At 38.7% G+C, this 15,054-nt stretch overlaps 1 protein-coding gene across 10 annotated transcripts in view; it reads right to left on the bottom strand.

The window, feature by feature from the left end:
* The window catches only part of ULK4 (unc-51 like kinase 4), a 706,344-nt gene that overhangs the window by 203,284 nt on the left and 488,006 nt on the right, over positions 1 to 15,054 (bottom strand). For 9 of the 10 annotated variants that reach the window (XR_013413811.1, XR_001443048.3, XM_077992220.1 and 6 more), the window contains one exon: positions 4,982 to 5,148. The exons of the other annotated variant lie outside the window; for it this stretch is intronic. Coding sequence is in view for 7 of the 9 variants with exons in the window: in XM_077992220.1 (XP_077848346.1) it covers positions 4,982 to 5,148 (167 nt within the window). In the remaining 2 variants the exon portion in view is untranslated. The remainder of the gene's footprint in view (positions 1 to 4,981; positions 5,149 to 15,054) is intronic. 10 annotated transcript variants of the gene reach the window in all.

Genomic DNA, 15,054 nt, shown 5'->3' on the forward strand with positions numbered 1-15,054 from the left:
GATCTTGAGTTTGGCTTTGGTCTATGGGGAATTCTAGTGGTCATATTGAGCAAGCTGCTAGGTATATGAATATTGACTTCAAAGAAGAACTTTAGGTAGAAGTATACATTTAGTAGCCTTAAACATATCAAACTGAAGAAGTGGACATTCCTTTGAAACTTGTCATCCTTTTAGTTAAACTGTGAGATCCTAGAGGGTGGGGACTGAATCATATTCACCTTTGCATCGCGAACGTGCAACATGACGGTGTTTGGGGAGCACAGTGAGTGTCAAATTGATCCGAGCCACACCACTGACAGTTATGCTCCACTGTGTGCTAAAACCTGCTGGAGATATAAGACAGGAACTGGGCTGGGTGTGGTGGCTCATGCTTGCAATTCCAGCACTTTGGGAGGCCAAGGCGGGTGGCCTGTCAATTTCTGAGTCATATTTAACATTAAATAGCAATACAGCATTACCTAAAATGAGATAACAGAAGACAGCTTCCCAGCATCAAAAAAAAAAAAAAGGCCATGTATAATACAATTCTCTTACATCTAGCATTGCTACACGGATCTAGCACACAGAAGTAGATAATCAATAGAGGTCTGCTAAATATACACAGAGGTAAGGCATCTATAAAGAACAAGAGACAGTTAATTCCTCAAGTAGTTCCTGTCTTATTTTATTTATTTTTTTGAGATGGAGTCCTGCTCTGTCGTCCAGGCTGGAGTGCAGTGGCACAATCTCGGCTTACTGCAACCTCTGCCCCCTGGGTTCAAGCAATTCTCGTGCCTCAGTCTCCCACATAGCTGGGATTACGGGTCCCCACCAGCACACCGGGCTAATGTTTGCATTTTTAGTAGAGATGGGGTTTCACCATATTGGCCAGGCTGTTCTCAAACTTCGGACCTCATGATCTGCCTGCCTCAGACTCCCACAGTGCTGGGATTACAGGTGTCAGCCATCACGCCCAGCCTTTATTTTTATTTTTTGAGATGGAGTCTCGCTCTGTCACCCAGGCTGGAGTGCAGTGGCATGATCTCAGTTCACTGAAATCTCCGCCTCCCAGGTTCATCAAGTGATTCTCCTGCTTCAGTCTCCCGAGTAGCTAGGACTACAGGTGTATGCCACCACGCTTGGCTAATTTATTTTTTTATTTTTTTATTTTTAGTAGAGACGAGGTTTCACCATGTTGGCTGGGCTAGTCTTGAACTCCTGACCTCATGTGATCTGCCCACCTGGGCCTCTCCCAAAGGGCTGGAATTATAAGCATGAGTCACCATGCCCAACCCAGTTCCTGTCTTTATATCTCCAGCAGGTTTTAGCACACAGTGGAGCATAACTATCAATGGTGTGGCTCCGATCAATTCAATTCAACACTTACTGTGCTCCCGAAATACCATCACGTTGCACGTCCGCAATGCAAAGATGAATATGATTCAGTCCCTATTCTCTAGGATCTCATGGTTTAACTACAAAGATGACAAGTTCCAAATAACTGTGCTAAGGCAGAATATGAAAACTGCTATAATAGAGGTAGAAATAAAGTTTGGGTGAAGGAGGGAAGTAGGATAATGTCACAACTGACTTCATCACTTGGATGGTGGGGACGGGGTCTACTAGGAGTCATATGGAGTGTAGATATTTCACATGTGGAAATTTCATGAGGAAAGGCACAGGAGTGACAAAGCACAGCATCCATTTACAAGATGGCAGTGCAACTAACTGTCTGGTTGGGGTATGGGGAGCATGGAGGTCAGGCAGATGGGCTGGGAAGGTACCCTGGGGCTCGATTGTATAAGCCTTTGAATGTCTTGGCAAGGAGTTGGAAAGTTATAGATAATGAGGTGTCACTGAAGTTTTCAAAGGAAGGGAGAAACTATCAGGACTATGAGCTATGACAGAAAAATCTCACCCGCATTCAACAACCAGGCAGAGGGTAGCTCATGGTGAAGGCCAACAAGGGGAAGGCCATGAAGGAATCAGATTGGATAATTATAAGAGATGCTAAAAATAGACAGCCCCCAAAATAGCCCCCAATCACGGATAGCCTTTATGTGTATGTGAGAATAAGAAAGACTCAGTAGCCACGTTACGGTCTTTCAACAATACTGATGTATCTGCAAATCAACAGCAGTTTAATGGTCCTACTATCAGGAGGATGATGTAAAAAGCTTCCCCATACCACCTCAGAAAGGATCAACAAGGCCCAGAATGGAAAGTCAGGTGACCTGAATTAGAATAATAAATATTTGTCTTCCCTAGAAAAGCCCTCCCTAATCTCAAAATTGGGCTTGGTCCCCTGCCTCATTATTCATTCTGCAGCATGTAATACCTTTCAATGGCTGCATTTTCACACTTGCAATAAGATGAAGACTTGCTTCATTATTTGTATGTTGACAGTCTTCTCTATTAACCTGTAAACTTCCTGAGAGCTAACACCCTTTCTCCCTAGATTCCCGCTGAAATTACAGGTGCCTAGCCCTATGCTAGGCTCATAAGTACAAAATAACTCATAAGCCTGCTAGGAGTTAGTCTGTAAATATGAACTGAGTGCTCTTCCATGCACCAGGATGTAGAAATGAGAAAGTCATGGCCCACAGGAGGCCCCCTGTAAACAAGAAAGGAAGAACCTTTCTTCTTGTTGCTGTTCATGATACAGTAACCACTTATTGGTCACCTTCACTGGGCCAGGTATATGTATGCCACTTTACATCTATATATAATTACATATATTTTATTCTCCCATTGAAGTCTCACAACCACCCAGCAGAGTGGTGATCACACCTACCTTCCAGATGAGGAACCTGATACTCAGGTGCAGTAACTTGCCCGAGGTCATACAGGTGGTGGTATGTCTGGGATTTGAATCTAAGGCATTCCAACCTGCATGACCCACATGTCCCCACCACACCAGTGAGTCTCAGGCACTTTGTCTCTGTCTCCATAATCTTTCACACATAACATTCAGAGGTGAACAGGGACCAGTTCTAAATCACGGGGAAGGTAGTGGGTAGGGACTGAACTTCTGATGGAGATTCTGACACATGCCTGCCTTTGCTCCCCCATACACATACTTGCATCATACCACTCTCCTCCCTGGAAAAATGCTTTTGTGAATCTAAGCATCATTATAATTTTAAACACTGGCCTCTCTCAATTCTTCTACTTTAAAGAAGCTCCTATTAGAAGTAGACATAGGTTTCAAGTGCAGAAGAATCTCCAGTGTGAGAAGTATGTCTATAAATGGAAGGGGTGACTTAGGGTTTTGGAAAGTACTTATGGCTCAGTGTTTCAAGGCAGATATGTCTTTGATTCACATTCCATTTCTTTTCTCAACTCTTTCACCTAATTCAGCCTCAAGGACGACTCCTCCTTCATATTGACACCAGGTGTCATGGAGATCAAAGTCAGTGGTCAAGGCCAAAAGCAATACATGGCAGATATTATGAGGGATGATTTAGAAAGATGATAGCAGTAAAATGTACAGTGGTGTTGAAGACTATGAAAACAATAAAAAGCAGTGATCTACTGGGAAACTAGCAAATTGGAAATAGAAAATTCAAAAATATTTTGTATTAAGGAGTTTCCTTTTAAAACATCCCTGCATATCTACCTAATCGCTTATAGTAAACAACAGAATTTCTATTGTTCTGAAGATTTTTAACTTCTGATCCTTTTTTTTTCGTCTATAATTTACAAGAAAATATTTTACAGATTATCATCAAAATATCCTGTAAGAGTAACTATCAACTACATCTCAAAGAATTACAAAAAACTACCACTATGGAAACTGAAATAAGAAACCATATTCTCTGAAGAGAAACTTACTAGAACAGAGAGGAAAAGATAGGAGAAATACACAATTAGGGATTATTTAAGTATGTAACAATTATTTACTGTTAATTTGGAGTTCTTATAAATGAGCTAATAAAAGCAGCTAGGTAATTCAAAGGCCATGGCTTTTTAATTAATCTACTGGCTTTACAGTTTGGGTTAAATACTTAGTAACTAATAATATTTGTTGAGGGGATCTTGGATTTATTAAATCACATTAGACAAGCTAAATACTTGACCAGCTTAACTGTGGATAAAAGATACCATTTATCATAATGATGAATAACAGAGGCTATCCTGGGGTCTAGGGATTCATCCTTGGCTCTGCTACTGTGACTTTGGCAAGGTATCAAAACAGTTTGGTTTCAACTTTAGCTTCTGCGTCTATCCAAGCTTGTATGCTACCATTTGATATACATCTTTTGCAATTGTATCAGGATTTTAAATGTAACAATAAATTCACATTGGCCCTGTCACTTGATCTAAATATCAGCTGACTCCATTGGTTAGAGCATTAAATAAAACAGAAATAGGAAAGTACTCTATAAAACCACATCTCCTTCCTGCCTTACAGTATGATGCTAAGTAAATACAGGTTACAGTTTATGGCTAATTGGCTTTTTCCATAGCCACTGAATACACCTCTATTCCTCAAAACCATCTCACAAGTCCATGGTATCAGTCAGAAGGGAAAGCAAGTTGAGCTTATGAGTTACATATGTATATATATGTGTCTACAAACACACATATGCATGTGTATGTACACAAACCCTCAATCCATTATTCCTAGAAAGTTGACCTATCCTGCTAAGGGGGAACTGGAGAGCCACCTCAGTACATGAAAGGCTGCAAACTACTTGGCCAAAATAGGATTGTGCCTAAGGCTAAATGCTCTCCTTGGTCAGGAGTGGTTTCCCAGCTAATGCTTGCTAAGTCTTTGCTTAGTAGTAGGCCTCTCCTTCTTTCCCTGAAGATTTTGATCAAATTCTCTGTTCTTGACATTGGTCACCCAAAGATGACTCTTCGGAAGACACTCTCTATAGAATGACACGTTCTTTTAAATAAGTAAAGACACAATAGAGGAAGATAAGAAAGAAGAGAATGAAAGGGAAGCATGAAATGGAGTAGGGCTGCTCAAGACACAGGAAAACAGATCCTCTACCTGCAAAGCCAGCCGTACGATACCGGAGGTATAGGTCAGCATACTGTGCAAAATATCAAGCAGGGAAAAGAGCAGTGCAGCTGCCATTTCATTGTTGTTTTTACTATCCACATCCAAGCACAGTGTGGCAGTTTCAGTGAGCAGGTTACAGATGTGACTGACAAGTCCTGAGGGCAAAAAAGGAAAAGAAAAAAACCTCATCATTAAGTACACAAATGTGTCATATGAACCAAAAAGAGAGGCATTCTGGCTCGATGTTGCATAAACCCTACGCAATACTTAAACTGTACTCTTATCAGATTCACTAAGGAAAGTTGTTTAAAATGCAGGTTTCCAGGCCTCACTCCCAGAGAGTCTGCTAAGGAGTCAGGGATGGGGCTTAGGAAAATACTTGTTAAAGAAGTTCCCCAAGTGATTTTGATGCAAAGGTTCCAATCCACAGCTTGAGAAACACCATCCTACACAGGCAGGCTTCACAGGGTCTGAGGACTCCCTGACACTGAAGGAAAGCAACTGTCCCCAGATTCTTGTTTGAAGGCAGTTTTCTTTAGTGCATGATCAAGGGCCACAGTGGACCCAGTGGTCTGGTCTGTCTAGCAACTGGGTGGTTTCAATAATGCAGTCCAAAAATGTAAGATTAATTATAAGAAATTTGAAATTTAGAAATTACCAGGCGCCATCCCTTTGTCTCTGCAAACCTCATATTAACAGTGTGGTTGCTCTTTACTGATGTTTAGTTTGATACAGTCTGTTACAATAAATACATTTTCACATTTTGGGGTGTTATTGTTTACATTTAAATTGACAGTTTTATTCTATTATATAGTGTTACCCTTTGAATTCACAAAAATGAAATACAACAAAAGTGAAAATACAACATGAAATAATGTTATAAACCTAAATGATGAATGAGAAATTTGGGACTAGTAGAGCATAAATTCAGATGTTCTTAAAAAAAAAAAAGTGAACATTCTAAGATAAATATTTTACACACACAGATGGGGGAAAAGCATGGCAAGGAAGTTTGATGTGTATTAAAAGCTATATTTTATTGGACCTGCAATCTACTTGTCCCTAATCCAGATGATCAACTGAATGGAAACTCAACTAAGCATAGCCATATAAGTTTTGGCATCTCTTCCATACAGTGCACCTTGTCACTTCCAGCAAAACAATAGTCTTCCTGACAAATGCAAAATTATCACAAAATTATCAGATTACAAAAGTGAACTAATTTTGTCACTAAAGGCAGTGACATAGAATGATAGACGCATCATTCAAAGTTATACTTCCTGTGGCAAAAAAAAAAAAAAAAAAAGGTATAAGTCTCACACAACTGCTAAGACGCTTATAAAAACAAAAACAAAACTGAGTTTCAAGGCTGAAAATAAACACACTTGAAAGTAGAATGAATTACTGTCAGAATTTCCTTATCAAATGACAAGGTCTGATAACCCATATCATCAATGATACATACTGCAGAAAAGCAATTATTACAGCATGTGCACTGCACCAGCAGACATTCCCCTTAGAGTTACAATGCATCATCCATGTATAGGCCATGAATCAGCACTTGGCATCTGTGAGCTGTAGACAGACTAGCAGGGCTTGAAAACACAGTATTTGGTAAATATACACTGCAAGAGAACAGGTTTTTCATTTGGGAGTTCCTGATGACTTTGTGACATGTTACATAGACGGTCAAAGGTAAAAGGGGTGAGTACTGGTGGAGTCCAGCTCTGTGAGCCACAAAGAAGGATACGGTTCTTTAGGAGGCAGAGGTGGGCCCCAGAGCACCCATCTATATACTGCTTACTTCAGAGTAAACAGCAAGTGGGCATCAATGTTCTTCTTGATCTTCATTCAGTCTTCAAGGAAGGAGTGCAAAGAATGAATGCAATCAAATGCCTGCTGGGACAGAAAGTATTTCCAGTCTACTGTGTAAAAAAGAGGCAACAAATGCCAAGCTCTGATTTTACACACTGAAGTCATCAGCTCCCAAGGGAAGGTTCTCAGATAAGATTAGAAATGAAGTATGAGATAAAAATATTTCTTCACAACAGTGATAACGCCAGCAAAACCCATTAATATGATTTTAAGAAGCTGATCTCAGGCATATTTTCAGTGTTCTTCATAGCCAGAACTTTCACTTCAGGGTCAAAATGCATGTTTTTCATGTTTAAATTTTTTATTATGAAAACAAAGTCATGAGACAGTTCAGCAAAATGAACCTTCATCACCCTTTTCAACAATATCAATATTGTGTCTATTTTATCTGTCTTTTCAAAAGCATTTTAAAGCAAATACCAGAAAAAATCTTATTTCTCCTGTAAATACTTCTGTATACTATAACAGATAAAGACTTGTTTTTAACTATAATACCATTGCCACTTATAAAAGTAATGTATTTTTAATATACTCCTCAACTGTCTCTAAACTATCTTTTACAATTAGTTTCTATGAATCAGGATGCAAAGCAGCTCCACAAATTCCATTTGGTCATGGACCTTAAGTCTCCTTTAATGTCTAAAAGTCCTTCCTCTACTTACAATTTTTTATGCCACTTATTTGTCAGATAAATTAGAACAGTTTTCTTGTAGATTTTCTCATGGAATTGTTCCTATATCCCTACATGTCCTGTAAATTGGTAATTGCACCTAGAGACTTGATTTAATTCAGGTTCAATTCCTATGGCAATAATACCTGGGGCTGGGTTCTTTGGATTTCCTGTTGCATCTTATTCGGAAAGATACACCATTTGTCTTAGTGATGCTAAAACTGATCCATGGATTCAAGGGTTCTTATTTTGAAAAGGAAAGGCAAGATAAATGTTTATTCTTTCCTGTCATTTGCCACTTTCAGAACAATGATTTTGGAGTGTTAGCAACTACAAAAGATAAACAAGGTGTGAAGTGGGAAAGGTAGAGGAAGACAGAAACTACAAAAAGTTACTAATGCATTCATTTTGCAGCATTATTGTGAATATACTGAATTTTCAAATAATATATATTATGGGTTTTAATTGATTTCAGTCACTATTCATTTGTATGCTCAATATGTTCTACCTTTGGCTATGAAAAGCTCTTTGAAAGTATCCTTGCTTCTGCTATAATAATGTGCCCTGAGTTCATATTATAGAATTCCTGCCTCTGACTGCGCATTAGATGCTTCTACAAGGAGCCCTGGTTTCGTTCAATGATAATTTGTACTTAGAGACCATGGTCTGAGCACTCGGGGTGTTCATTGCTACTGAGTCACTGATTCAGTAAACAGAGATAGGAAGTATCTATCTCTTTAAGAAAAAAGAGTTCATGCAGATATTTCTAATGCCAGAGTCCAGACACAGACCCACAATTACATGGTCAAATGAATTTCAACAAGGAATTCTTCAGAAAAAAATCCTTTTCAACAAAAGGGTAAGGAAAAGCTAAGTATCCAAACGGGGGGAAAAAGAGAGATCCTTGACCATTACCTTACACAATATACAAAACCTAATTTCAGATGAATGATAGATCTAAACATACAAGCTAAAATTATAAAGGCTCTAGGAGAAAATGTAAGAGAAGATTTTGCAGCTAGGGGATAGGCAAGATTTCTGAGGATCCCAAAATACCCGGTCTTTAAAAAATTGATAAATTAGATACAGACTGGCAAATTGGATAAAGAGTCAAGACCCATCAGTTTGCTGTATTCAGGAGATCCATCTCACATGCAGAGACACACATAGGCTCAAAATAAAGGGATGGAGGAAGATCTACCAAGCAAATGGAAAGCAAAAAAAAAGCAGTGGTTGCAATCCTAGTCTCTGATAAAACACACTTTAAACCATTAAAGATCAAAAGACACAAAGAAGGCCATTACATAAAGGTAAAGGGATTAATTCAACAGGAAGAGCTAACGATCCTAAATATATATGCACCCAGTACAAGAGCACCCAGATTCATAAAGCAAGTCCTTAGAGACTTACAAAGAGACTTAGACTCCCATAAAATAATAATGGGAGACTTGAACACCCCACTATCAACATTAGACAGATCAACGAGACAGAAAGTTAACAAGGATATCCAGGAATTGAACTCAATTCTGCACCAAGCGGACCTAAGAGACATCTACAGAACTCTCCACCCCAAATCAACAGAATATACATTCTTCTCAGCACCACATCACACTTATTCCAAAATTGACCACATAGTTGGAAGTAAAGCACTTCTCAGTAAATGTAAAAGAACAGAAATTATAACAAACTATCTGTCAGACCACAGTACAATCAAACTAGAACTCAGGACTAAGAAAACTCAATCAAAACCACTCAACTACATGGAAACTGAACAATCTGCTCCTGAATGACTACTGGGTACATAACGAAATGAAGGCAGAAATAAAGATGTTCTTTGAAACCAATGAGAACAAAGATACAACATACCAGAATCTCTGGGACACATTTAAAGCAGTGTGTAGAGAGAAATTTATAGCACTGAATGCCCACAAGACAAAGCAGGAGAGATCTAAAATTGACACCCTAACATCACAATTAAAAGAACTAGAGAAGCAAGAGCAAACACATTCAAAAGCTAGCAGAAGGCAAGAAATAACTAAGATCAGAACAGAGCTGAAGGAGATACAGACACAAAAAACCCTCCAAAAAGTCAGTGAAACCAGGAGCTGGTTTTTTGAAAAGATCAACAAAATTGATAGACTGCTAGGAAGACTAATAAAGAAGAAGAGAGAGAAGAATCAAATCGACGCAATTAAAAATGATAAAGGGGATATCACCACCGACCCCACAGAAATACAAACTGCCATCAGAGAATACTATAAACACCTCTACGCAAATAAACTAGAAAACCTAGAAGAAATGGATAATTTCCTGGACATTTACACTCTCCCAAGATTAAACCAGGAAAAAGTTGAATCCCTGAATAAACCAATAATAGGCTCTGAAATTCAGGCAATAATTAATAGCCTACCAACCAAAAAAAGTCCAGGACCAGATGGATTCACAGCTGAATTCTACCAGAGGTACAAGGAGGAGCTGGTACCATTCCTTCTGAAACTATTCCAATCAATAGAAAAAGAGGGAATCCTCCCTAACTCATTTCATGAGGCCAACATCATCCTGACACCAAAGCCTGGCAGAGACACAACAAAAAAAGAGAATTTTAGATGAATATTCCTGATGAACATCGATGCAAAAATCCTCAATAAAATACTGGCAAACCGAATCCAGAAGCACATCAAAAACTTATCCACCATGATCAAGTGGGCTTCATCCCTAGGATGTAAGGCTGGTTCAACACACGTAAATAAATAAATGTAATCCAGCATATAAACAGAATCAAAGACAAGAACCACATGATTAACTCAATAGATGCAGAAAAGGCCTTTGACAAAATTCAACAGCCCTTCATGCTAAAAACTCTCAATAAATTCGGTGCTGATGGAATGTATCTCAAAATAATAAGAGCTATTTATGACAAACCCACAGCCAATATCATACTGAATGGGCAAAAACTGGAAGCATTCCCTTTGAAAACTGGCACAAGACAGGGGATGCCCTCTCTCATCACTCCTATTCAACATAGTGTTGGAAGTTCTGGCTAGGGCAATCAGGCAAGAGAAAGAAATCAAGGGTATTCATTAGGAAAAGAAGAAATCAAATTGTCCCTGTTTGCAGATGACATGATTGTGTATTTAGAAAACCCCATCGTCTCAGCCCAAAATCTCCTTAAGCTGATAAGCAACTTCAGCAAAGTCTCAGGATACAAAATTAATGTGCAAAAATCACAAGCATTCTTATACACCAGTAACAGACAAACAGAGCCAAATCATGAATGAACTCCCATTCACAATTGCTTCAAAGAGAATACAATACCTAGGAATCCAACTTACAAGGGATGTAAAGGACTTCTTCAAGGAGAACTACAAACCACTGCTCAGTGAAATCAAAGAGGACACAAACAAATGGAAGAACATACCATGCTCATGGATAGGAAGAATCAATATTGTGGAAATGGCCATACTGCCCAAGGTAATTTATAGATTCAATGCCATCCCCATTAAGCTACCAATGACTTTCTTCACAGAATTAGAAAAAAACTGCTTTAAAATTCATATGGAACCAAAAAAGACCCCACATTGCCAAGGCAATCCTAAGTGAAAAGAACAAAGCTGGAGGCATCACGCTACCTGACTTCAAACTATACTACAAGGCTGCAGTAACCAAAACAGCATGGTACTGGTACCAAAACAGAGATATAGACCCATGGAACAAAACAGAGTCCTCAGAAATAATACCACACATCTACAGCCATCTAATCTTTGACAAACCTGACAAAAACAAGAAATGGGGAAAGGATTTCCTATTTAATAAATGGTGCTGGGAAAATTGGCTAGCCATAAGTAGAAAGCTGAAACTGGATCCTTTCCTTACTCCTTATACGAAAATTAATTCAAGATGGATTAGAGACTTAAATGTTAGACTTGATACCACAAAAACCCTAGAAGAAAACCTAGGTAATAACATTCAGGACATAGGCATGGGCAAAGACTTCATGTCTAAAACACCAAAAGCAACAGCAACAAAAGCCAAAATTCACAAATGGGATCTAATTAAACTAAAGAGCTTCTGCACAGCAAAAGAAACTACCATCAGAGTGAACAGGCAACCTACAGAATGAGAAAAAATTTTTGCAATCTACTCATCTGACCAAGGGCTAATATCCAGAACCTACAAAGAACTCAAACAAATTTACAAGAAAAAAACAAACAACCCCATCAAAAAGTGGGCAAAGGATATGAACAGACATTTCTCAAAAGAAGACATTCATACAGCCAACAGACACATGAAAAAATGCTCATCATCACTGGCCATCAGAGAAATGCAAATCAAAACCACAATGAGATAACCATCTCACACCAGCTAGAATGGCGATCATTAAAAAGTCAGGAAACAACAGGTGCTGGAGAGGATGTGGAGAAACAGGAACACTTTTACACTGTTGGTGGGACTGTAAACCAGTTCAACCATTGTGGAAAATAGTATGGCGATTCCTCAAGGATCTAGAACTAGAAATACCATTTGACCCAGCCATCCCGTTACTGGGTATATACCCAAAGGATTATAAATTATGCTGCTATAAAGACACATGCACACGTATGTTTATTGCAGCATTATTCACAATAGCAAAGACTTGGAATCAACCCAAATGTCCATCAGTGACAGACTGGATTAAGAAAATTGGCACGTATACACCATGGAATACTATGCAGCCATAAAAAAGGATGAGTTCGTGTCCTTTGTAAGGACATGGATGATGCACCTGGAAACCATCATTCTCAGCAAACTATCACAAGAACAGAAAACCAAACATCACATGTTCTCACTCATAGGTGGGAATTGAACAATGAGATCACTTGGACACGGGAAGGGGAACATCACACACCGGGGCCAAATGTGGGGAGTGGCGAGGGAGGAGGGATGGCATTGGGAGTTATACCTGATGTAAATGACGAGTTGATGGATGCTGACAAGTTAATATGTGCAGCACACCAACATGGCACATGTATACATATGTAACAAACCTGCACATTGTACACATGTACCCTAGAACTTAAAGTATAATAAAAATTTTAAAAAATTGATAAATTAGACTTCATTAAAAATTAAAGCTTTCACAAATCAAAAGGTAGTATTAAAAAATAAATAAGGAAGCCAAAGAACAGGAGAAAACATTCTTCTCTCTCTTTCTCCACGTGTATATATGTATGTGTATATATATGTATGTGTGTGTGTATGTGTATGTCTGTGTCCAAAAACCTGTATCCAGAATATACAAACAATTCCCACAACTCGATAAAAGTACAAATAATGCAAGTTTTAAAAATGGGTAAAATATGTGAAGAGCCAGTTCCCAAAAGGTATAATAGTCAATAAGTACATGAAAAGTGTTCAATATCACTATCATCAGAGAAACGCAAATTAAAATCACAATGGGATATCACCACACATAGATATAAATAATTAAAATCTAAAAAACTAACACAAAATGTTAGTAATGATGTGCAGCAACCAGGGCTCACATATATTACTGATGAAAAAACAGTTGGCATTTTTATTTTAAATAAATTTAAATATACATTTATCATATTATCCAGAAATCCTACTCCAAGGTATTTATCCAAGTAAAATGAACACATATGTCCACATAAAGATTCATTAGAGCTTTATTCAAAACAGCCCCAAACTACAGTGGGGCACTGTGGCTTACACCTGTAATCCCAGCACTTTGGGAGGCCAAGGTGGGCAGATCACTTGAGGCAGGATTTCGAGACCAGCCTGGCCAACATGGTGAAACCCCATCTCTACCAAAAGTACAAAAAATTAGCTGGGTGTGGTGGCACATGCCTATAATCCCAGCGACTCGGGAGGCTGAGGCAGGAGAATCGTTTGAACCCAGGAGGCAGAGGCTCTAGTGAGCTGAGATTGCGCCACTGCACTCCAGCCTGGGTGACAGAGTGCGACTCTGTCACAAACAAACAAAAAAAGCCCCAAGCTAGAAATAGCCCAGGTGTTCATCAACAGGAGACTAAACAAATTAAGATATAATCATACGATAGAATATCACTCAGCAGCTAAAAAAATCAAACACTGAACTTTACAAGAACATAGATGAATCTCAAAAAAAAAAAAAATGCTGAGAGACAGATTCCAAAAAGTAAAGAATTCTATGAAATAAGTTGTATGAACACATTTATTTAAGGTTCTAAAGAAAACTTGACTCTCTTGATTGGGGTCAGAACAGAAGTTATTTCTAGGAGAGGGGAAGATGGAACTTTCTAGGGTGATAGAAATGTTCTATATATTGATGGGTTATTGGTTATAGCAGTGCATACATTTTTCAAAACTAAATATAAGATTCGTACCTTTTACTGCATATATACTTAAATTCAAAAATGCAGGGCTAAGAAAAAACAGGTTGGGACAAACTAGAGAAATGCTTCAGGAAGATAAATGAAGCAGTATGTGCTGTCTTCACTGGGTTAATAAAATTTACTGAGCACTTGCTCTGTTCCTGGCACTATACTCTCACTAGAAGAAATGGGGAAGTGAGTTTCTGGGTAATTTTAAGTTAACTTTTAAGATATGCTGAGTTTGATATAACAAAGGGGCATTCAAAGTGCCAATGTTCAAAGGAGATTAAGCCCTAAAAACTAGGTAACAGTTAAAACTAAAAGACAACAACAACAAAAAGAAGCAAAAGATGATCAGAGAGAACAGAAAATTCCCCAAAGGAGAGTCAAATTTAGAGAGAAACAGAGTCAAAGACTGAGGGTTGAGTAAGTCCCAAACAGGGGCAAGGATTTACAGAGGAAATGAAGGCAAAGGTGCTAATATAATAGAGTAGAAATCATGACAATGTAAAGTAATGGATACCAAGGAATAACTAGAATTAAAAAGAAAATGGGTGTCAAGAATGTCTAGTTGGATGTCGGCAAAGTAGAAGAATAGGAAGTCTTAGGTTTCCCCATGTTCCACAGAAAGTTCTATCAGCAACTATCCAAAGATATGAACACTTTGGTGAAATCCTCCAAAACTGGGAATAAGCCTGAGTCACCTGGGTGGTTTATGGACCTTTTCCACATGAAAAGGTAAGATAAAGGGTCTTATTTTGACTATACCACCCTTCCTCCTCCCAGAGGTTACCATAGTGCCACCAAGAGAGGATTCTCCAGGGACTGGGGTTTCTACAGAGGGAAAAGAGAACCAGAGATGGACAACCGTCTTCTCTAGCATCCTGTAGCACTTTCCAGAAAGCCCACTCCTATCCTCATGGAGAAAACAGGGGAAAATGCTACCACTAGACCAACTGGGATTAGGTAGAAACAAAGCAGGTGTAGTACAAAGCAACCAGGACATAGATATGGTGTTAGCTTTGTGTACCTGTCAGCAGCAGTGCCCAATCAGTGGTACCAGCTAATAGCCCATCCAACTTGAAAAGCTCAGCTAGTCACTCCAGAAGTGATCAAAAGTTCTACCCAGCTTAAATTCCTACACAGTTAGCCTCCAGGACCAG

This window comes from Macaca mulatta, chromosome 2, assembly GCF_049350105.2.
Source record: "Macaca mulatta isolate MMU2019108-1 chromosome 2, T2T-MMU8v2.0, whole genome shotgun sequence".
Classification (NCBI taxonomy): Eukaryota; Metazoa; Chordata; class Mammalia; order Primates; family Cercopithecidae; genus Macaca; species Macaca mulatta.